At 43.7% G+C, this 24,480-nt stretch overlaps 1 protein-coding gene across 5 annotated transcripts in view; it reads right to left on the bottom strand.

Annotated features, from left to right (window-relative positions):
- The window catches only part of LOC128831412 (otoconin-90-like), a 93,511-nt gene that overhangs the window by 57,027 nt on the left and 12,004 nt on the right, over window positions 1-24,480 (bottom strand). For all 5 annotated transcript variants that reach the window (XM_054017766.1, XM_054017769.1, XM_054017768.1 and 2 more), the window contains exons 3-13: window positions 24,259-24,318; window positions 22,675-22,755; window positions 22,122-22,205; window positions 21,946-22,029; window positions 20,241-20,324; window positions 18,425-18,481; window positions 18,223-18,309; window positions 15,926-16,018; window positions 14,354-14,581; window positions 12,373-12,444; window positions 12,046-12,117 (exon numbers count right to left, since the gene is read on the bottom strand). In XM_054017766.1, the coding sequence (XP_053873741.1) occupies window positions 12,046-12,117; window positions 12,373-12,444; window positions 14,354-14,581; window positions 15,926-16,018; window positions 18,223-18,309; window positions 18,425-18,481; window positions 20,241-20,324; window positions 21,946-22,029; window positions 22,122-22,205; window positions 22,675-22,755; window positions 24,259-24,318 (1,002 nt within the window). The remainder of the gene's footprint in view (window positions 1-12,045; window positions 12,118-12,372; window positions 12,445-14,353; window positions 14,582-15,925; window positions 16,019-18,222; window positions 18,310-18,424; window positions 18,482-20,240; window positions 20,325-21,945; window positions 22,030-22,121; window positions 22,206-22,674; window positions 22,756-24,258; window positions 24,319-24,480) is intronic.

Here is a 24,480-nt window from a genome sequence, read left to right as displayed (position 1 = left end):
CCTTACAGAGAATGATTTGGGGGCATTCACAGAGAGAGACACTGAACGTTGTGGAGCAGATGGAAAGCATGGTGTTGGTGACACTGTTGAAGTTAGCTGGCTTCAATCAAGTTGCTCTTGGACTTATGCTTGGGATCAGGATCTGGCCTTAAATCTATATAAGATTACTTACACACAGGATATAATCTCTCTGAAAGAGTAATTGTATTTTTGGGTCCAAATACCTCACATTCTTTATGGTTTCTGCAATCTTATGTTATATGATAGGAGAGGTTATTCCACTTACACTTGGATTAATGAAGCTCTGTTGAAATATGCCTGAGTTGTCTAGTGCTGACATGAAGTTTAATATAAAATGGCATCCAGGGGCAGGAGGAAAATGAAGGTGCTGTCAATCTGAAAGCGATTACTACAAAGCAACGTCTGCCCCCTTTGGAACTGGCCAAGCTAGCAGTAAAATTGACCCATCGCTGCATCCCAAACTGCCACGCATTCTGACATCTGGCAAACATCTGTATGTCAAGAGTCCAGGGAAACTTCAGATATTGCGCAAGCACTTGCTCAAACAGGCAAGAGCATGTAAATATCAACTCATTTAGAGGAAACTCCACTTCAAGTGTTTCTCTGCCCTACAACAGTTTTGCAGCAATTCAGTGGACCTGTCTCTTTATTATCATTTGACACTTATGATTTCCCATTTAATGCCCATTAAAACTTACTGGTTTCTTGTTCTAATAAACTGTCTTTAATGACACCACATTGAGTCTGAATTTTAGACATAGACTGTGTACTGAAATGGATGTTAAAGTTACCTGATAATGCATATATAAATATACATATAGCTCCTTTCTTATAGGCTCTCAAAGCACTCTGCTAAGATAGGCAAGTATTATTCCCCTTTCACAGCGCTTAAGTGATTTTCCCAAGGTTAGAATGGGTCAAACAACTTCTGATGGAATGGTTTTCTATTAGAAAATGCAGTTCTGTTGAAACCAAAATGTTTTGTGGGAACATGTTGATTCTGCTGAGCAGTTCAATGGGAAAAAGTTGAAACTAACTGTTTCAACTTTTTCATTCCATTTTCATAATGTTGAAATGTTCTGTTTTGATGTGCTCACCTGATTTCCTATATAAAACATTAACACATATATATAATGTGCTATTCTAATGTGTTGACACTATCAGACTGAAACCTGTCAGTTTCCCAACTGGAATTTCTGTTCTGTGAGAAAGTTTGACTTTTTGTTCTAAATGAAAATGAATTGTCCAGAAAAAGCTTATACAGTGAGTTGATGCCTCTCTGTATAAGTGAGCACAGACCTGCAAAGAGAACTCAGGAGTTATGACCTTCTAGACCTCTGCTCTTACCCCTGGTTTTGTGCATACAAGAACACTGTGGGATAAGATATAGATAGCTGGGAACAATGGTTTTATCGCTTAGTCTGAGTGGAAAACTGTCTCTGCTGTGGTGATTTCATTGCCTGCTTCGGGCAGGTCAGCTTACTAAGCGGAAATATAACTATAGTATTTAATAATGTTGACATTGCAATATAAATTGTTATTTCGTCTTGTAATGTTCACATAACAGTATGGTTTTCAAATGAGATGGATGGATCTGGTTCCTCAGAAGGACGTGTCAAGCAAGCCTGCCTCCTGCTGGCAAGTGCCTAAAAGTCATTTTTGGGAATAATACTCTGTTCATGTAAAAAATACTGCCACTGCATTCATGCCATTGATGTGGAACTCACTGTGTGTGTGAGAGAGAGAGAGCTCTTTCCCATCACCTGTTACAAAGAGGTCCTCCAATCCCATGTTCTTCTTCTCACTGCCATTTTACAGAATTATGTGACAAAGTCAGAGAACACTTATACTTGTGGATTCCTGGAATAGTGCTTCCCCAGACATGAGGCCCGCGATTTACTTCATCCTGTGGGTGACGTCAGTTTTATACCGAAGGCTTGATTCATCCATTGGGTCCCCAGAAGTTCTTGCACAATGGTGCAGGCTGCCTATAGCCTTCTTCCACAATGAGACCCAACGCCAAACAGTGCACCCCACAAAGTGGCTGGTGCCTGCCTAGCAGGTGCCAGGATCAGGTGGGCTGAAGATATTCTGCTATCCATAATCTGTATATCCCTGTGCCTCCATCAAGCCCCAACTAATTACATACAAAGAGTCTGATCCTGAGAGGTGCTGGTATTGCTGAGAATGCTGGGTGCTTAGGATGAGGCCCATTGGTGTTGTACTGTGTGAACCACTGTTTATTTTGATGATGAGATAGCCTGATAAACCATCAGATCAAAGCAAAGGTCTGGAAAAGGAATTTTCCACACTCTGATTTACTATAGTATTTGCAACATTGCACATTACTCATTATTGGAATGAGGGTTGCCTTCCCTTAACACTTCAGGTAAAGGTCTCCAGAGCACTGTTGATCCCTTACAGAACCTCATAAGACGCCAGGTAAATAGCTAGCTAGCTGGAATTTCTTTATTTCTAGTTGTTGCTAAAGGGACATTTAACCTGTCTCCGATTCTGAGGTCCTAGAGATACCCATGATTTCCAGTCTTCACAGAGAAGGCCAAGCTGATCTGAACCAAACAACACAGAGCTTACAATAAAAAACACCACAATCAAAAACATCTCTGTGCAGAATCATTTTAAAGAACGACTGCGGCATGGCCCTCTGCTTGCCATTCAGGTATGTGAGCCTAATTCTTCTCAAATTCTTCATTTCTCACCATGTAGGATACAAAGAAACCAAAAATTCATCCATTAGTTATGCTAATCATTAATTTCCAGTGACAACCAATGGGTGCTATGGGGAATAAGTTATATTTACCTCTTATATGGCTACATATATTTAAGCAGAAGAAAAACAACCGAGATCAAGAAGGACAAAATAATTAGCTACCTACCATCATTGCCTGGGGTTTGGAAGCCTTCTAAATTCAGAACTTCTTTCTAGTGTCTAGTATTTATCAGTTGCCTACTAGTGAGTAAGTTTCAGTAGAAACTCCCTAGTCGAGAATGCCCAGTGTCCATCATGTGGGGTTTTATGCCTAATTACTTCTTCCAGTCCAGCTCCATGGCTTTTCATGGCTGACATTATCAATTTCAAGCTATAAATATGCATTATACACAGGTGAAAATTACACCTCTTTAAGAAACATACATCATCTAGTTCCAGTTTATGTTCCAATGCTTTGACGTTTTTACTTCTCTGAGGCTATGTTTACACTACAAAATAATGTTGACCTAAGTTATGTTGGCATACAGCAACCGCAGTGATTACATCGCTTGTGCATGTGCACACTATGCTACCTGTAGCGGCAGTGCGCGTCCTCACCAGGAGTGCTTGTATCGGTGCAGCATGCCGGGCATGTCAGTAGGTATCCCACCGTGCAACTCACCCCTGTTCCGTGCCTGGTGTGTTAGGAAGTTTTTGCAATGCCTTGTTTTGCAGGGGCAACTAGGAGCATGGGGGCAACTTCCCACAATGCAATGTTCTCCATCCCATCACTTCTACTGCAGCCCATAATATTTTGCATTTTCTTTTCAAAAATCCCCTCAAACCTGTGCGGCCTTCCTCACTGTCAGCCATCTCTACCAGAAGCATGGCACCTGCACAGCTCTGCACTATTGTCATGAACACTGCAAGCACAGGGCACCCAATCCTGCAGTGTTGGCAGAGCTGCATGATGCTTCTTTGGAGGCAAGATTGCTGTGGGACATAGAAAGAAACAATTCAAGGTTGTTGGTGGTGATCACGGAGCAGATAGAGACGGTGAAGCGCCAGTTCTGAGCCTGAGAAACGAGCACTGACTGGTGGGATTACATCATAATGCAGGTTTGGGATGACGAGCCGTGGCTGCAGAACTTTCAGATGCACAAGGCCATGTTCCTGGATCTGTGTGCGGCGCTTTCCCCAGCCCTCCGGTGCAGGGACCCCAAAATGAGAGGGACACTGACACTTGAGGAGCAAGAGGTGATTGCACTGTGGAAATGAGCAATGTCAGTTTGCTACCAGTTAGGCAGGAATCAATTTGGAGTTGGGAAATTCACCGCAGGCGCCGTTGTCATGCAAGTGCGCAGGGCCAGTAATCACCTCCTGCTACGCAGGACTGTGACTCCGGGCAATGTGTAGGACACAGTGGATGGTTTTGAGGCAATAGGCTTTCTGAACTGTGATTGGGAGAGAGCTAGCATGCATATCCCTATTTAAGCAGCAGACCACCTTGCGACATAGTACATCAGTAGAAAGGGCTATTTTTGTATGGTTATGCACTTGCTGGTGGATCACTGGGGATGCTTTACTGACGTCAGTGTGAGCTGGTCAGGGAAGGTGCATGACGCTTGCATCTTAGAACACAGGACTGTGCAGAAAACTGCAAGCAGGGACTTTTCTTTCCTGACCGGCGGCTTACCATTGGGTACATTGAAATGGTAATAGTGATCCTGGGAGACCCAGCCAGTCCCTTGCCCCCCGGCTCATGAAGCCATGCACCAGCCATCTCGACAGCAGCAAGGAGCGCTTCAACTACAGGCTCAGCAGGTGCCAAATGACAATTGAATGTGCCTGTGATCATTTGAAGTGTCACTGGCATTGTTTTCTTATGAGACTGGACCTCAGAGAGAAAAATATGCCAATGGTTATAGCTGCCTGCTGTGTCCTGCCGCATATCTGTGAAGCAAACGGGGCCAAGTGTCTGCTGGGATGGAGAGCAGAGGTGGAGCGACTGTCTGCTGAATTTGAACAGCCAGATACAAGGGCTATTAGAAGAGCTCAACACAGAGCTAGATGGCTCAGACAGGCTTTGAAAGAACATTATAATAGTGAGTCTGAGCAGTGTATCTGGCTGTAGTGGGTCTCTGCAGCCTTGCTCTTTTGCAGCCCGGTAGCATTCTTGTAGTGATTGCTGTGTATGTAAGAATATAACACTGTCAATGCACCTATTGTTTGTGACTGATGTTACGGTTCTGTGAGAAAAAGAAGTAACAGGAAACTGGAGCATGTCAAACCTGCCCAGCACCAAACATTGTGAATTAATAGAAATGACTCTTTATCCAAACAAAATAGAATTTTATTCCATAACATGAACGAGGCACTTCAAAAAAAAAAAAAAAGCATTTAAAGCTTAATAAATTAAGGGAACAGAACCTATGAAGGGCAAAGAACAGTCATTTCCATTTCAGGTACACATACACCAACCATGGCTTTCACAGGTCAGCGTAGGTAAAGCTGTGGTTGTCTTTAATGTCCCCTGGCATGGAGTGGTAGGAATAGTGCAGCGACCCCTGATGCCATGTGGAATGTTGTGGGGGATGGTGTAAGGAGGTCCCGATATTGAGTTCTCTATGGGCTACAGAGGGAGGTGAGCACCAGATAGTTGGACCCGCAGATCTACCAGAGTCTGCAGCTTCTCTGTTTGCTTACAGAGAAGCCCCACTATATCCTGGTGCATCTTCCTCTCCTTTTCCTGCTGGGATTCCTGGGCCTTTCTCCTCTCCAGGCTGTCTGTAAGGGTGATCCTCCAGGCCCTGATCTGGTTCTCTGAAGCAGCACAGGCTTGCAGCATTTCCTGGAACATATCATCCGGAGTTCTCTTCCTTCTCTGGCTCAGTCATTCCCTGGGTGTGGAAGGGGAGCCCCTGAAGGCGACAATACCAGCAGCTGTAAATACAACAATGAGGTATCATTGTCCAGTGTATTCCCAATGGAAATCAAAACTTAGGCTACTGCCAAACTCCCATTGATCCCCAAAAGTTGTAAGCACTACATTCTCACTTCTCCTTGGGACCAGTCACAGCACTTGCCTGGTGAGTATGGCCCATGGAGAGGGTGGGGGAATAGCTCACAGCCATGAATATAGCTGTACAGGGCAATGGAACTCAATACTGGCACCATTTTCCACAGGCAGTAGTGATTTTAGCTGGTATCTCACTCCTGAGGGTAACAGAGGCAGAGAGCACACAGCTGCTGCTCGCCTGGGTACTGCAATGGTGCCTGCTGAGTGGCATGGGAAAGTGTCCTGCCAAGGTGGAAGAAATAAGGCAGCCCTCCCCAGAAACCTTCGGCAGAGGATTGCAGAGTACCTCCATGAAAGGTTCATCGAGATCTCTACAGAGTATTCACGGGACATCCCGGTGCACATAAACAAACAACTCTGTGTGGCCTCCCTCTGCCTAATCTCTGGAGGAGAATGAAAAGCAACTGGGAACTCTGCCTCTCTTGGTAGTTGCACTACCTCTTCAAGCACAAGTTTAAAAAAAAAAAAAGAGTAAATCAACAGATATGTCCTGCTACTTTGGAGGTTCCATCCCTGTAATTTCAAAGCAAACTGCATACTCACCAGAGATTCCTTCCCCTGCATCGGACTCGTCTGTGCTCGACTGTTGGACTGGCTGGATGGTGATAGAGTCAAAAACATGTCCTGGGTCGCTGCACAGCCGGATCCCCATGTCACCTGTGCCCCATATTCCTCCTTCTCTTCCTCACCCACCTCCTCCTCCTCCTCACTGTTCACAAAATGGGCCTCTGACTCGGGCTTCTTGGAAGTATCCACAGTGGTGTTGGGGTCGGTAATGGGGTCTCCGCTGAGGTTGGCTTGTAGCTCTTCGTAAAAGCAGCAGGTCTGCAGCTCAGCACCAGATCGATTGTTGGCCTCCCTGGCCTTCTGGTTTGCCTGCCACAGCTCCTTGGCTTTCACGCAGCGCTGCTGCTGGTCCCTAGTGTAGCCCTTCTCCTGCATGCCCCAAGCAATCTGCTCACAGATATCCACCTGTCCAAGGCTGAATCAGCGCTGCGCCTACACAGCCTCTTCTCCCCGCAGGCAATTCAATATCTCCTGCCTACTCCAGGCGGGAGCGTGTCTGCAGCATGTAGCTGGCATTGACAACTGGGCAGTTAAACTCAACAACGGAGAGTAGGCAACCAGGAAAAGGAATGTCAACAACTCTTGGGCTTTAAAGGGGTGGGACAGCTTGCAGTCTAGGCAGCAGAGTTCACAACAGTAACCAGTGCGGAGGATTGTGGGACAGCTCCTGGAGGCCAGTAACACGACGTAAGTAACACAGCATCTACACTATCACTACACCAACCTAACTACATACACCCTGGCTGTCTGCCGCTCAGGTGTTAAATCGGCGTAGCAGGACACTTACATCGACGGGAACCAAATTTAAGTGAAGACAGATAGACAGATAGGTCGACATAAGCTGCCTTGTGTAGTGTAGAGCAGGTGAGAGAGTACTATTAAAATAAGAAAAGTGCAAGTACAGTGCCCAAGCATTTGGGAAAACCCACAAAAGATGGCTGAGAGCAAAGAACACTGGCTCCAAACTCCCATACAGGTAAAAAAAACAAATTAACAAAATATACTGAGACGCACTTAGAGAGTTAACACTCCCAAGAAGTGTGATCGTGCCTGACTAAAGAAAATTGGATGTTTGCAGTACCAGCTGCACGACATACATGCACACGCCCACATTTAGAGAAGGGCTCGTTGTGAATCAATAACCAGACGGCCGAAGACAGTATGAGTTGGTATGCGCAAGAGCTTTCCTGAATCAGAAATATCATTGTTAGACTGCCAAGTAAATCTGAACCAAGGTTTTGTTTCCAAGTCTCTGCATGAAAAACCCAGGGGTTGCTGAAAAAAAAACCCTCTCTACCTTCCCCGATCATGCTGCTTAGGAGACATTTGCATAGGGAATGCAACGTGCCAGTTCGATCTCTCAGGCAGCTCCATTAGCACAAAAGGGCCACAAGGAAGCAGTGTTTGCCTTAAAAAACTGATTGCAGCCCACACCGTTAGTACTTCATATTGCTGCCCCTATTTTGACCAAGCAGTTATCACAGGAAGTTCTGTGCTATTCAGATTTATTAAAAACCCATTTCAAGCTACTACGATTTCCTTTGACAATATCAAAACATTGTGTTTTATTTTTCCATATGCTTCCAATTAATCTATCACAAAGTCCTCCACAAAGTGTCCCTCCCCTGTCTCCTTTGGAACTGTATTGGTACCTCTTTATTGGTACCTATTTATCCACACCACAGAGATATTTAATTTCCTATGTGCTCAAACCCACCCATGGGTCTTCATAAGAGAACCCCTCCAATGTTTATGGAAATGGTTACAACCCACAGATTAGCTGGACATGTTTCCCACTCACTCACCTCATTTCCCACCTCCTTCCCCAAATGATGGATACAGGAATTTTACTGCATACTTTTACTTTCTAATGCTGTCTACAGAGTGTAGGAGATAGCTCTTCATTATACAGCGGCTCTCAAACTTCATTACACCGCAACCCACATTCTGTGGAATCACTCCTGTCTGCAGAAAGCCTCTTTGGATTCCATTTACAGAAAGTGGCTTTGAGAAACCCTGTGCCAGTTGCCTGATGCCCCATTCCCACCACTTATTTCACTTCCGAATGCTGGGTTGGTTGTTCTTCGCCCTACCTTGCCCTCCCACACAATAAAATTACATTTATCATCAGGAACCATGGAACATCTGTTTTAACTTCTCAGGCACAGCAGCGCTCGGAAGTTAATATCACCCTTCGAAACAGAAAAGGTCTGGCTCAAAGCAGAAACGCTGCGGCCATGCCCGACAGCCCGGCTTTTCTGTGGGAACACAGAAATCATTTCATTTTGATCACATGAATTAGCCTCATGGGATCCACCGAATTTCCTTTCTCAGGAGCACTTTATAACTGAAGAACAAAACACGAAGCGGAGCAAAACAGAACAGGGAGAGATCAGAGTCTGGCTCATTGAGTGCTTTGAAATATAAAGAACATGGGATACATTTGCATCACATCACCCTAACCGGCTTTAATTAGCAGACAGGATGAGTGAATTTCATGTCATGGAAAAGCAGTTCACATATTAACATGGGGGCGGGAAGAATGAAAGTACACTCAGCCCATCATTCCTGGCTTTTGACCATGGCAATTCAGGAATGGAGCAGCTATCCGCAGCAGCTGAGAGGGATGACGGGGGTTACCTGTGGATGAGCACAGGGTAAAGAGTACCAGCATGACAGGGTAGGTCACGATGAGGAGTATTCGGCTGCTGGAGACCAAGGGGAGAAAGACTAGTAGGGAGTCAGAGAGTGGGGTGGCGGCCACGCTGGGCATAGAGAGGAAGGAGAGTAGGGTGGGCAGACCGAAAGTAGGCAGGGGGCAGTGGGAAGCAGAGATACATGTGGGGAGGAGAGGTGGATGTGTGCTTTGTGGTGGCAGTCTTCAGACTGAGAGATGCGTTGCCTGATTGGAAGAAGGTCCATGACAGGCATTATGAGCTATTCTCAAAAATGAGAATGAGAATTAAATGAGTATGAATAATGAAAAGAGAAGTAACCTTTCTGGAATTTGCTGGTAACTAGGCAGGAAATTAGTGTGAATCAAGTGGGAGAGGGAAAAAAAACATTCAAAATCTATTAAGCACCAGCAAAACGTCAGCAGCCATTCCACCTTGTGCCAGGACCAGGTCATATTGCACCAAGCATTTGGGAAAAACCACAAAAAATGGCTGAGAGCAAAGAACACTGGCTTCAAACTCCCATACAGGTAAAAAACAAATGAACAAAATATACTAAGATGCACTTAGAGAGTTACGTGCCTGACTAAAGTGCCAGGACCAGGTCATATTGCACCAAACTAAAGAGGGACGGGTCAGCAGACTAACTTGGTGCTGTGGTACGTGGTTTGATGATTCAGTAGGTCACATTCTTTTCTCTGCATTACTGACTAGCCAAAGTTGCTAGCATCAGTCTGGGGGCACTGTGCTGCACTGCTGTATGATGAACAGTAGAATCAAGGTCTTGAATGGTCATCAAATATCCTATGGCACTTTCTGAATGAGCCATTGGGGTCCTGGCTAGATTCTAACTGGGGAATTTACATGCTTAATTAAATTCCTTCCACTGTTCCAGTCACACATGCTTTTCTTTTTCACAACTTGTCCTACATGGTTGTGTAGCATTGCTGTGCACTGTTAAACAGCTTTCATGTTCCACCCGAGAGGTGGCTGAAGTGAGCCCTTTGAAAAGGCACTCTGGGGTGCTCCAGATTGAAAGTCACATTATAAAAACAGGTATCATTGGAGAACTGAGTTCAGTGGCTGCTCTCAAAAGATAGCTTATATGAGTCAAATAAAGTGAGATTAAGGCTCAGTTTTTCAAAGCTGCCTGTAGGACTTGGATGCCAAATTCCCATTAACTTTAGTGGCTCTGAAAATGTTTAGCCTAAATCAACATACAATCTTAAAATGAGGTATTCACATTCCAGTCCAGGGAAGGAATTAAGATCAAGTGAAAATCAAGATTAAAAACCCTCAAGCCACCAAATTCCACTCTTCTGCCATATGAGGCACCCCCATGGATCAAGGTAAGATTATTCTAAATGCTTGAGTCCTTCTCCAGCCCAAACCTCAATAACCCTTTGAGTTTTGCCAGTCACTGACTGCAGCTGGGGAAACCATCTTTACAGTTTGGTTTCCCTTAGCTTCCGTATGGCTCACCGCAGCTGGGAGACTCAAGTAGGAGTATGTAGCTATACATACTGAGGCCTAAATGTGGAACCAGCAGGGACAAGAACTGCAGCAAGGCATGAAGCTTCAAGATGCGGTGTTAATTATTTTTGTACACTATCAATAACGTTTCCTTTGGCCTTGTTTTCATCGCCTGTATTTCTTCCATGAATCATTTGCAACCAAGGCAGTGATGAGCCAGAAATACAACCCATGATCCAGTGACCTCCTGAACGTTGAGAGAGAGCTCAAATTCAGCTCTGAATTTCTCAGCTTGGGGCTGGCTCTAAAATAAACTAGATAAAACCACAGATAAAGCCTCACTCCTGAACTTGGAGAAAGTGTGGATCCACACCCCCTACCTAAATAGTTGCCTGGTTGGAAGACAGGATGGGGTTTGGAGTGTGGGTTAATTGAAATGGAATGGGATGTTGGCTTAAGTCTTTATGTTTGTCATGAGTTTCTGTTTCTATTCTAAGAGTCATACCCATGCATCACACTCTTCCTGAAGTCAATGGGAGCTGTGCTTAAAAAAGGATGGCAAGATGTGGCCATAGTTGCTTTTACTTTTCCACTTCAGAAGTCACACTAGACATGTTTCTTCCTATCTTAAGCATACAGTATAATGGATAGAGCTGTCCTCATCAAGTTTACTCATTTCCAATTATAAGCACTGGCAAACATCCGTCAGATTTCCTATATTTCTGGCTGCTGTTGTGTTTAAAAGCAGAAGTTTCCTTCTCCTCCCTGAATCTTGTTTAAAGCTTTAACTTGATTTGCTGTGCAGATTTAGCCTAAGTCTACTTCTAAGCTACTATGTCTTCCACTTGTCAACTCTGGTCTAGATGACTTGGGGCTAATTTCCAAAAGAGTTCAGGGCCAGATGTTCATGGGTTCGGCACCCACAATTGGGCCCAGATTTTTCAAGAGCGCTCCTTCTAGGCATCTAAATAGGACCCAGATTTTCAAAAGTACTCAGCACTCATTGTGATACTTGTGGCCCCAGCTACATACCTAATGTGCTGAAGTCTTGTGAAAATCTAGCCCCTGACGGGCATCCTTGATGTGCTGATATTTATATCACCGAAGGAGGTTGGCCTCATCCTGAGGCTTAGGGACGGCCAGACTGGTAAACAGTCTTGATTTTCTTTCTCTAGATTACATGTCGTGTGTAAAGCAACAGCGATTGCCTTTTATTAGTAGGAGTATTTGAAGCATGCTATTTTCTTTTGGATAAGGGAGTTTTCAGATTCTCCCCAAAGTTAAAACCAACACATAGGTGAATGCCTTTTTAGTAACATGTTTTATATATTAGAGTTACATGACTCACAAATGGAGCCAAAGTGAAAGTGGCCCCTTTTATATATGGGAGCACACAAATATGTGTAACATCAAAATATGACACACTATCACATATTTAAAACACATTTTCACCGGAGGAAATCTGAGCAGGTGTGTATTGTCAGTACCTCCATGTTTTGCTGCAGAGAGCAGGTACTTACTGGAAGCTGTGTGCAGTTTTGGTAACACTTCAGGCTTGTATACCGGGGTAGACAACAATAATGAAGGCAGATCTGTTATAAACGAAGGGAGGAAAAGAATATATCAGGCCCTGGCATTTTAATAGAAACATATGGCAGGTTCAGTAAAGGATCAGTAGACCACATAGAATTACACATTTGACAAATCATCTGTTTATATATGTGTGTATGTATGAGCCCACATACAGGGACAAATTAATTAATTCCTCTATCATAAATGTACCAGGCAGCATTCTTCACAGGTTATCTCAAAGCAACCTCATTCTTGTCCATAAGAAATAAACTTACCCGACTCCGTTTGGACAGCTACTTTGGTTACTTCAGGAGAAGCTGGCTGTGTCCAGAATGGATACATTTCAGCTATGGGAACAAAACCAAACATGTTTCAATATCATTTTAATTGTTATGATTTCTTACCTGTATAATGCCAACAGCATGCTTGGTGTGCTATAGGCAGATAAAGACACAGGACTCCTGCCCCCCTTGAACTAGATGGCATATAAAATATGGGGAGATGATGAAAGGTGAAGTTCAACATGCATATTAGTCCCAAGGTTTTGGCAGGTCACGAACTAGGTGAGGGTAGACATGGATTTACAATACGACCCCTAGCATAATTAAAAAGGCCAGGAGCATGTCAGAGAGGACTTTCTAGGCATACAAGGCACCGTGGCAGAAGGCCCGGGCATGAGAAGGACAGAAAGTGGCTGATAGCTAAGTGGCTCGCGTGAAGTGAAGAAGGCTGAAGAAAGAGTCAGGAGCATGGAGGCCTTGGCTGGGTAAGTAGTTGCTGTGGGACAGTCCCAATAATTTTGCGTAGCTCCCCTACAATGATGAAATCTCCTCACTAGAAAGAGGAAGAAGTTTCGGCAAATCCTGCATTTGTTCAGCAGAGATGGAGGGCATTGGTGAAGAGGTACCCGCTGCAGAAACAAAGAACGTATATTAAACTGTCCAGCCAGATTTCAGAGCTAATTCAATATGCGTCACATACTATATGTCTATGGGAAAGAATTATGGACTAGATTTTCAAAAACATCGAATGATTTTTGCGTGTCCAACTTGAGACTGGAGCTGCATGGAGAGAGGTCATTCCATTTCGTGGAGGCGCTTCATATTTCAGAATTAGTTTTTGTTCCAATTTGGAATGAAAACCCAAAGTTTAGAAATTCTCTGTGAAAGAGAACGGTGCCCCAGCTCCAGGGCAGTCCACCAAGGGACCTTGGAAGCCCTGGGGCTCTGGTTCATGGGGAGCCTGCATGATGGGCTGCCCAAGAGTGCCTGACCTTGGAAGCCCTCTGTCCCCAATTGGGCTTAGGAGTCATGGCTTCCAGGCTCTCAGTTCCCTAATAGACCCCTGCGTGAGCTGCCAAAGAGCAGGAAGGGAAAACTGGCAGGAAACCAGGCACGTGTGTGCCAATTCTGCCACAATTTAATCGAAATCGAACCATCTCCATGAAAAATCATTTGTCACTTTTGAAAATCATGGCCTGAGCTCTTTCCTCATCTGACTTGAAACTTGTCAAGTTTGACACGTATGGAAGCAAAAAGTTACATGTGCTGGATGCTGCTGATGTTTGTGGGAGCTTTGATCTCTGGGTGGGCAAGCTGTGCCCTTATATGCACACACTAGCTCTCGTTTGGCCTTTTGAGGTACCACCAACCTAACTCGCTTCTCTTCCCTTCTTATGCTCAGGTTTTCGGGTAGAGGCTGGGGTGTTTAATGTCTGGAGGGTCAGAAGAAGAGTGTCTGTTGTTCTTTGCACCCCTGGGACACTGCTCCCTGAAAATGACAGGGCGAGGCGGGGGCTGATGTAATTTGTTGAATTTGAGGACTGTTTTCTCAAGATGGCAGCGAGCTCAAGCCTGATGCTTTTCCTCAGGAAGTAACATTTCAGTGGATTGGGGGGGCCACAGAAAATCCATGGCTGGATCTAACAGGAGCTGTTTTTCTCTCCCTTCCCCATCCTGTTAAGCCCACATTCTCCTTCCAGCACAGAGCCCCTGAGTAGCTCTGCAGAGGGTAGGAAGTTGGGCCAAGAAAGAATAATTTCCCCGGGCTCCAGAGTGCCTGAAGAGTCACTCCACAGCTGCTGTTCCAATGCACTCCCTACACAGGCAGGGAGGACAAGCTGAGTGATCACATGAGCAGGATTTGGCCTTTAAGCCTCACTGAAGATGTATAAGCAAAGGACATAGTCTACTGAGTGAGTGAGAGCCCCTTATGTTCCCAGGCATCTGATCACAGCAGACCATTCTCTGAACTCACTTGATGGCTGCATTTGGGGTAAAATATCATAGCTTTCCATGGTAGTAGGAGGCGGCCTTGTAGTGCCATGTCCTTTTGGAGCATCTGTCTGTAACCACAAGGGCAGCTGTAGAATTGGAAATCCAGATCCTTTCAAACCAACAGTCCTTGGCCATGTGGGAAATCTTGTAGAGAGGATTTCATCTCCTTTCCATGCAACAGTCTGTTCCCAGGAAGGCATCCTTGTTGCTAAAGCCATAAAGGAGCAGGAAGGATGTTGTTATCTGATTGCACATGGATGTACACTTCTACTGCAGCACAGCCAATGCCAAAACATGCAGAAAATGGTGAGCATAACACTTTGGGGAACAGTCATGCCTACAGTACATATGGTAAAACCTGTTGATTCCTAGTACACGTTGAATGGCAACTACTCAACCTCATTAGCGAGGCCAGGGGAGAGATGAACGCATGGTACAATTTCATTTAATTCAACATTTTCTGTTTTCTGAGTGGAAAAAGAAAACCAAAAAAGTTTTCAAAAACAAACATTTTACTGAAAAGTTTTCTGTTTATTGTAAAAAAAAAAGGGGGGGGGGAATTAAATGTTATTTTTTAGTTTTTTCCCATATAAAATAATTCTACTGTTTCCTAACCAGCTCTACTGCTGAGCTAAGAGGTGAGGGTTAAGGAGGGGGAATCGTGTGAAGGGCATGTGGGGAAAAAGAAGAGGGATGAGTTTGGTGGGAGTGAGGGGGCAAAAACTGGGATTTGAGAAGGATTGGGGAAACTGGGGTGGAGGGAGTTGAGACTGGGAATGTGAAAGACACTGAAGGTTTGGTGTGAGAGGCTTGAGAGACATGGAAAGGGAAAGGGTTTGGGGATAAAGAGAAAAGTGTCTGCGAGAAGGAAAAAGATGAATATTTAGAGATATCTGGGACAGAAAAGATGGTCCAGTAGCTTGGGCCCTGGCCTAAGACTTGGCAGATGTGGTTAAATCCCTGCTTTGCCACAGACCACATGCGTCTCCTTGGGAAGTAACTTAGCCTCTCTGTGCATTCGTTCGCTATTTGTAAAATGGGGATAAATAGCGCTTCCCTCCTCACAAGGTATTTTGAGGATAAATACATTGAAGACTCTGAGCTACTACAGTAATGGAGGCCATGTAAGTACCTTCGATAGCTAGATAGAGAAAGAGGAGACAGACTGGTGGGAAGGAGGGGTTTATGGGGAGAATGAGTGAGATTTGGGAAGCATCTTGAACAGTCTCCTCCATCTCACATGCCCTGCAACCACATTTCCTTAATTCACATCCCTCCTTAAGACATTTCTTTTGTGAACAATGAAGTTATTTAAAAAGAAACTTTGGGCCACTCTGTGCACAGAACTTCGAATCCCCAATCCGACACTATTAGCCTGATGTGTAATGTTTCTCCAGTTTACATATCTTGTGCTTTAGGAAAAGGCTGTGCCTTCCTCTAGATTTTGTCCTGCACCGAGCACACAGTGGTGCGAACCAAACAAGAGACATAAATGCATTTCAACTAGTCTGCCCAGGAGATTCAATATTTAGCTCTGAGGATACTTGCGTACTTTTAAATGTCCAAATGTCTTCAGGGAGCTCGTCCATGATCTTGTCAGGGTCTTCTCGTAAGGTCATTAAGCTGGGAAGAATTGAGTCTATATCTTCTAGTTAGTAAAAGTTAGAGTTAGTCGTATCCTATCATGCTCATAATCTAAAACAAATTCGATAGCATTTGGATATGTAAATCAAACACACGGGTTTAGATCTAGTTCTGGTGTAAGAGAAACAACCATTGTCTTTGAAAGAAAAGTAGCTATTGGGCAAAATGTCTATATGTTTTTACTGTTTTGTTAAATAGGAGAAATAATTCTCTTGGACTTAATCATGCACAGGTAAAATTCTCATTGACTTCACTTATAATATTTGTGATGTTCATATTGAGCAGAAGATCAATTCACCAGCGGCAGCGTGGGGCTAACAGTTTGTGGGGAGGGATAGCTCAGTTGTTTGAGCATTAGCCTGATAAACCTAGGGTTGTGAGTTCAGACCTTGAGGGGGGGCCACTTAGGGATCTGGGGCCAAATCAGTATTTGGTCCTGCTAGTGAAGGCAGGGGGCTGGACTTCATGACCTTTTGGGGTCCCTTCCAGTTCTAGGATATCTCCATTTGTTATTTTAGGTGTAGCTCAATCTACCATGCACTTTAGGTTACTACATCAGGTGTTACTGTAGCAACTGGCCAAGTGTGTCTTATCCCCCTCTAGTGGCTAGCTCACATAGAAGATAAGAGCTTATTACTGCTGAGAGTTAATGGAGTTAGCCCTTTAAATCAAGTGCAGTAGATTTAGTGTGGTTTTGGTACTGACAGTTCCTAGCTCTGGAGATCCTATTTTCATACAAGTGTTTGTTATTTCGGGGAAATTCACCTTGATTTACTTTCCCAGATGCGTATCTATGGAATGAACACAAGTGTCTTACAAACCTTACAGACTATACTAGATACCAAATATCATCCATTCATCTCTATAGGAAGAGACTGGGCTGCAGTGACTGACAAGTTCACTGCTAGATAGAATGCTAGCTCCCTCACCTCCCATCCACATCTTAGTCCCTCCAAACATCTGGAGAAGACACAGCTCATGGGGTCATGACTACACCTACCTCTCACACCACACTCATGTGGTGCATAAAAGAAAAGACTCTCCTTTTCTGCCCCTAAACATGGTACCAGCATGTCACGCATCCACTAGACACCTCTCCATTATCTCCCACCTTTCAAAGAGATGTGCAAATTCCCCACCATATCTCCAACTGGGGTAAATGCAACACCTTTCCCCTAAATGACTATGCTTTTGTATCCAAATTAGAAATATATATCTCTGGCTTCTTTTCTCTCAGTAAGCAAACCACAGACACTTCCTAAATCTTACACCAGGCACTTAAGACCACACTCAAAGGATAAAGCATTAGATGAACATCTGCTCAATCTTCTTCTTATTTTCCATTAATTATTTGTGCTTTCTGAGAGCAAATTCAAGCCCATAGTAGTGCTGTTGAATCAAATCCTATAAGGTTTTGAACATCTAAAATCCCCAAGGAAGTCAAAGGGCTATGGGTATGCTCAGTACCTATCCCCACTTAAGGGCCTGATTGAAAGCCCACTGAAATCAATTGGAAGATTCCCAAGGCTTGTCTACACTACTGTGCGGGATCGATCTAGGATACGCAACTTCAGCTACATGAATAGCGTAGCTGAAATCGACGTACTTAGATCTACTTACCGCGGTGTCTTCACTGTGCTAAGTTGACAGCAGACACTCTCCCGTTGACTCCACTTATGCTCCTCATTCTGGTGGAGTACCAGAGTCAACGGGAGAGCGTTAAGAGGTCGATTTATTGCATCTAGTATAGACCCAATCCAGCGGGTAGTGTAGACAAGCCCCCATTGACTTCAATGAGTTTTGGATTAGGTCATAAAGGTCAGACCAGGGCTGGATTTCCAATTAGGCACAATAGGCACGTGCCTAGGGGCGCCAGCGTTCTAGGAAGGCCTTACCTTTCTAAAACTGGGTGGAACACGAAGGTCAGCTGTAGGCAGGGGGGCTCTGAAGATGCTGTGCCTAGGGGCTTGTAAGGTGTAAATCCAGCCCTGGGCCAGACACTTCACCCACTGAAATCAATAAAAGTTTTGCCTTCAATAGATAAAGAATCTGACCCTAAATTTGGTGATGTGCCAGCGCTGCATTTAACTCATACACAGTTTCCTGTGGTTAATGTGTAGGATAAGCAGACAAGTAAATCTCTGCATTCATTGCAGTGGTAACACGAAAACTTGTTATTCATTTCTTCCTTCAGGATGTACTTACCCAGGAGCGCAGACATATTACTGGAAAATGTGTAATTAATAACAGGAGATTTCTCTATCATTTCCCAAAAGTCAGACATATTTCTGCCTGCAAAAACACATGCACAGAAATAACAAAGCGGATTAAAGCAGTAGATTCTTGAATCAATCAGTGCTCTAAGTGTAAGGGTTATAGTCTCGGAAGGGATAAGTTCTACATTTACCTGTTCGGCCTGCCATCACGCAGATATAGATACAGTCTGAATCATTGCTCTGACTCACTGAAAGGAAAACAAATGTAGATCAAATGCTTTTTATTAGTGTACTTTAAAGGAGTTGAAATCATAGCGTCAAAATCCACCTAGTAGGGGTGACTACTAGAGCTAGTTGAAAAATCCCAAGCCAAACTTGTTTTTTGACAGAAAATTCGGTTTTTGACTAAATGAAATTTTTCACAAGTGTCTGCTATCCATAGAAAATTCCAATTTTCTTCAAAGAAGCAAGATATTTCAGTTGAAAAGTGAAATATTTTTATTTGACTATGCCTCTGTGGTGTCTCGTAGGAACTGTAGCGTAGATGCCTCATGTTCCTTGTCTCCTCTATGAGCTAGATTCCTCCTTGTGAACTACATCTCCCATGATGCACCATATGCAGGGATTCCCATGATGCATTGCCTCTGTTGTCCAAGAGGGGAGATGGTGGTACCTCATGGAAGATGTAATCCAACTAGGGAGTCCACCTTATGCAGGACAATGGGAACATAAGACATCTGAACTACCATGAGGCATTGTGATAGCATTTCCAAATGAAAATATTTTTGTTTTCAGCTGAAGTATTTTGGTTTCCGGATGAAATTTTTCAATATTCAAATTTCCTCCAAAAAATAGACCAAATATGATTTTTTCCCTTTTTTGTCCAAATTTTCCATGACAAAAATCCCCATTTCAAACCAGTTCTAAGAGCTACTCACCAGTATAAGAGGAGCCTAGGTTGGAAGAGTCCTGTCTTGAGTCTGGTTCACTCCCAAATGTACAATTTTTTTAAATAGCAAATAATATATCAACAGTTGTTTTTACAAGATTACCAATTAACTGCACCTCAGAATTTGAAGTCTTCCTATTAATCTGTCTATCAATATAGTTAGGAAATTCTGCAATTTTAAGGTAATATTATTTATGGTTTGATTATGCAGTCCTTAGTCAAGTTGATGTGCAGTAGTTCAGATGACAGTCTCTAAAATCAATGGGATTCCTTGTGGAGTAAGTTGCTCCCAGATGTAAGGAAAGGTATCAGAATCTGACCCTGAGTTATATAAGGCAATTGACAGGATTTTAAGGGTAATAACCAAATAAAATAATTTTCAAAGGGATATTTATCCCCTAAAAATATTCAGGAAAAGTTAGTCCCACATTTTAGGCCAGATTCTGATACATATACTCAAGTTGAATAGTACCTTACACCAGGAGATAGTAATAGTAATGATAATCATAAATAATATCCAGGACTTATAATCAGTAGATCTCAATGCACCTATAAAGGTATATCAAAGCACCAATCTACAGATGGGGAAACTGAGGCACACCGCGATGAAGTGACTTGCTCAAGATCACTCAGCCGGTCAGTGGCGGAGCTGGGACTAGAAGCCATGTCTTTGGAATCGCAGTCCAGCACTCTATGCACTAGGCAACATTGCCATCCCGTGTCCCACTGAAGTCAATAAGTACTTGTGGAGAAAGTTTGAAGGACTATTTGTGGAATGTGATACTAAAGTTGACTAAGGGAACCTTAATCCAGCCCTAAATTAATCCCTTTACATTGTTGGTCATATGTTACAAAGACGCTGACAATAATTCATTACATTATGAAACAGAGTTTTAATAAAAATATTTTCTCAAGGTGATGGTTTACAGTTGCAGCCCCTATTCTGTGAGGTCAATACTGCTGATGAAGCAGTGCGGATAGCTACCACCTTAGTGTTCATAACATGCCCTTTCTATGTTCCAGGAGTGAACAGGACAATGATAAAAACAAATGCACACCTGAGACGATGGAGGTTGATTTGAAAATTTCTGTGAGGTAACTGGTGGAGTTTCCAATAATATCAACAAGTAAAGCTGTAAAATCTAGAAGACAAAACAGAGCAGGATTAGAATCCGAGGCCCCAGTTCAGTAGCCCATCCCTGTTCAGCAAAGCACTTACTTTTAGGCACGTGCTTTGCCTTTGATTTCAGTGGTAATTCAGAATGGGTTTAAAGTTAAGCATGGGCTTAAGTGCTTTGCTGAATAGGGATGGATTTAAGTACAAACTTAAATACTTTGCTGACCTGGGACTCAAATGCTTATCAGTAGGAATGCTCTGAAGTATAACAGAGAGGTTAAATACTGCATACAGGGAAACGTTCCCTTATGTGTACATGGCCTATGTGCCACTGAAATCCCATTTAGGTGCTACATAAACTCCCAAAATAAGACTTACGTGATGCCCAGGCCTTCACTGGCCCTCTACACTGAAGAGAAAATCACTTTTAGAGCCAACGCTGTGGTATCAATTTTAGCAGCTTTTCAGTACATGGCATTTATATTACAGTGAACTTGTGTAACTTGGCTTAGGAAATCAGCAAGAGAAAGGAATACAGGCCACAAATGTAAGCTTAGCCCCCGTGGCCTTTAATTTGTAGACAAATTGCTTAGTGTTATTCTCTTTCCCCTAACTTCTGTCTTTTTATCTTCCAAACCTTTTATTACTTTGCTTGCCAACTCATAGGAGCAGTTTTGTTTCGTATTTGTACCGTGCCTAGCACGATGTGCCCCTGGTCCATGAGGGGTGCTCTTACAGGCTATCACAATACAAATAACAAATAAATAATCCTAATTATGGTAGTGCCCAGAGTTCCCAAGTGGGGCACAGGAATCCCATTGTGCTAGGTGCTGCACACACATATGTGCAGACATGAGTTCTAGCCCCCCAAAGCAGGAGAAATAACCAGGATTATGGAATATCCTTTTCATGTGTCACAGCTGGGACACTGTACCGGCCCAGAGCCATGCCCAGGTTGGTGCAAGAACAAAGGGCACGGAAGCACCATATGACTCTGTAAAACAGCTGGATGCCAAGTCACCAGCGCTGGGAAATGGCCAGGTGCACAAAATGGGAAGAAGTGGCCTCACACACATTCTGGAATTTGAACAGTGCTCAGAGGGGGTGGGGGGAATTTGTGCAATGGAGCTCCTCACCCCACTAAACTGCCCTATATAGACCCCAGTCTTCTTTTCCTCCTTCCCCCACTCTGGGCTTAGAGGGGTTACTGCAGGCTTGGTCTGGAGGAACCCCTGGACATCTCCAGGGACCTGAGAGCAGCTAGAGAAGCTAAATTGTACTATAAAATTGAACCCACGGATATCAGCTATTGCTGGGAGGCTATAAAGGGGCTGTCTTTCTTCCCGCATTCCCTATGAAGAAATGCAGGGTTTTTTCCCCCAGTGGCAACTCATCTTGTCTGCTTGGCTGATAGCTCCATCTCAGGGCTGCCAGCAGGGAGCAGTCTTCTCGTGCTCAGTTCACTGAGTCTCTCCAGTGCTTCAAACTAGCCACTTACCATGGCTTTTGACTTCAATGTGACTACAACTCTCTCATGAAGAAAGTTGCAGGACTGGGGCTGAGAACCTGCAGCTCATATGGAAACAATTTGGCTTAAACACACTCAAACGCCAGCCCACTCCCAGTCACACTGCTTTTACACCCACCTGTTAAGTCATTTGTCATGTTGTTTAAACAGTAGCAATACCTCATAGGGAACTTGCTGGGGTCAACATTTTTCAGGTTAGAAACTGCAAAGAGGGACAGTGGAAACTGAAATCTTGATGGATTCACCGTTTAAGAAAATGCATTTGAGAGTAGAATAAAATGGTATGGTACCCACTGTTATAAATGGCGACCGAAACTTTGTGGAAGGCAAACGAGCTGTAAGAGGTAATGCTCAGCAAAGAGAAGAATTTTTTGGTACCTGCAGAAAAATGTGCACATGTCTATTAATGACTTGGATGGGTTATTTGTAACCCAGCTATTGAGTCTGATATAACAGTGGCATGATTTTATTTCTAAAGCACACCATACAAAGACTGTAGACAGATGCATTTGAATTTTGTTTTCATTGTGAGCTAGCAGAAATAATTTTAAATCACCATTTTTAATTTTAAGCAAACAAAACTAGAGGGACCAGTACAAAAATAGATGGGGGTGGGGGAAGGAATGAAAGGGCAATACAATAAATGTGGATCAAAGAGATCATTCTAAAGACACCTTGTTAATAATTACGCACACAGCCACACACCATGTTACAGCAACTCATCCAAATACAGCATACTGTATTTTTACAGCTTTGTCCCCTAACTCCTTTAGCTCCATATTTCAACTTATGTGGAGCCGACAATCCACAACATGTTTCACATCCTTTTGTAGCACAACAATGTTACCTTTGAGAGCTGTATTTAACATTCCGTTCACTAGTTCAGTCAGGTTAATCGCAGCCAGATCAACGGATTTGGCAGGCAGCTCTGAAAAAGAAGCAGCATTTCTGAACATCAGACATTTGACAGTGCTAGGAACCTGTCAATGTGCTGTGTATATATTCCTCTAAATGACTTGGATAAAGTGATTCAGTGAGACGCTACCATCTGTGGGAAAATGAAAACATCAAATTGCTTATTAGGGCTAGAAAACAATGTCTGATGACTCTGAGAAGCTAAATATACCGTGAGAGCAATGCAACAGCTGATACTAGAATCAGGTGAGAACAGCAGGTGCAGTGCTACGTCAACATGAAGATAGGGCACTGTATATGCATTCACTAATTAAAAGGCATTTTTGACAGTGTTTCTCAGTGCTCTGCTGTGGATGCCAGCTTACTCATTAAAATCCTAGGATGTTAGAGTCCCTTAGTGAGCAACACATATTTTCATTAAAGTGGCATTGAATCAGGTGCCCATTTATAAACCACACTCATCTGGAAGAAGTTTTCTCTTAAATTTCCACCTGTGCATGTTGCATAGTATTGGAATGAAGATTCAGCTATTTTAATGAGATGCCCTGATTGGCCAAGGAGAATAACCTAACTACAGCTGGTCACATTTTTTTAATTTGAGAACATTTTCTGATCAAAAATTACTAGGGCTTTTTTCTAAATGACAATTTTGTAGAAAATGTTTTGTTTAGTTCAAACAAGACAATTAAAAACTAAGGGAAAGGGCAGAGGTGGAGGGGGTGGGATTGGGGGGCAGGGAGGAGGAGGGCATGGATGAAAAATCCAAGCCAGAAAAAAAAATCAGTGTGTGTGTGAGTGGGGGAAATTCTATGACAATGTCTTACCATTTTTGACCAGCTCTGAACCAACATGTTACAAACACGTTCACTGACAAGTGGAAATGAAAAACCGAACTCACCTAACTTGGGTATTTAGAACAACAGGAAAGCTGCAGTACATACAGTGCAACTAGGAGTGAGGAAGAGACATAGAAGCCACACAATGTGCTATAGAAACCAAACCACTCCTCCTCCTCGCTAAGAACCCATCAGAGGTTAGCAGGATGGCTTCTGGAACGTAAATGGGGTTGCAGCCATTGGTCAGGAAGGCGCCGGCCACTGGAAGCGGTGTCCGGTTTGGGTACATGTTAGGATGAGAATGAGAGCGTCCGAGGCAACCAACGGTTGGGAGGAGGGAGTGAGCAACATCAGGGAATGCTCATGGAAAGATGGATATCATAGGAAGCAGCAGGAGAGTGGTCTTCAGTTTGCATGATAAACAGGGAGATGGCTGCTGAGTCCCTTTCCAGGGTTTCAGGGGAATTAGGCATCAGGAATGGAGTGCGGTTGTTTCTAGGGGGGTAGCTGTAGGGAACAGTGGCTGTGGAAGGGTTTGCCTGGCTGCCGTTCCTGAGTGGAAATTACTGAACAGGAGTCCACTCACCAAGCAGCACCCATTGGGCTAGCTACCATACTTCTGACTCAAACTTAACCCTACACAATCAGAGTAACTTCTGAAGCCATGTGCCAGGCCTTACCTGCAGTAGCCAGCACAGGCACACTCTTCTCCTTCTTATTTTCTCCTTTTATGCCTGCAGCTGTAAAATGGAGAAAGTGGAATCTGAGAAATGACTTTCCCACTCAAATGACCAACCAGGATTCTCCAAGGGTTTCTCTGTTGCCAGCGTGATGGCTGTGAAATGGTTGGACAATAGTATTGTGAACTAGTCCATCATTCAGAGCCACACGTTATTTCTATA

This window comes from Malaclemys terrapin, chromosome 2, assembly GCF_027887155.1.
Source record: "Malaclemys terrapin pileata isolate rMalTer1 chromosome 2, rMalTer1.hap1, whole genome shotgun sequence".
NCBI classification, from domain to species: domain Eukaryota; kingdom Metazoa; phylum Chordata; order Testudines; family Emydidae; genus Malaclemys; species Malaclemys terrapin.
This window is presented reverse-complemented; position numbering and strand designations above follow the sequence as displayed.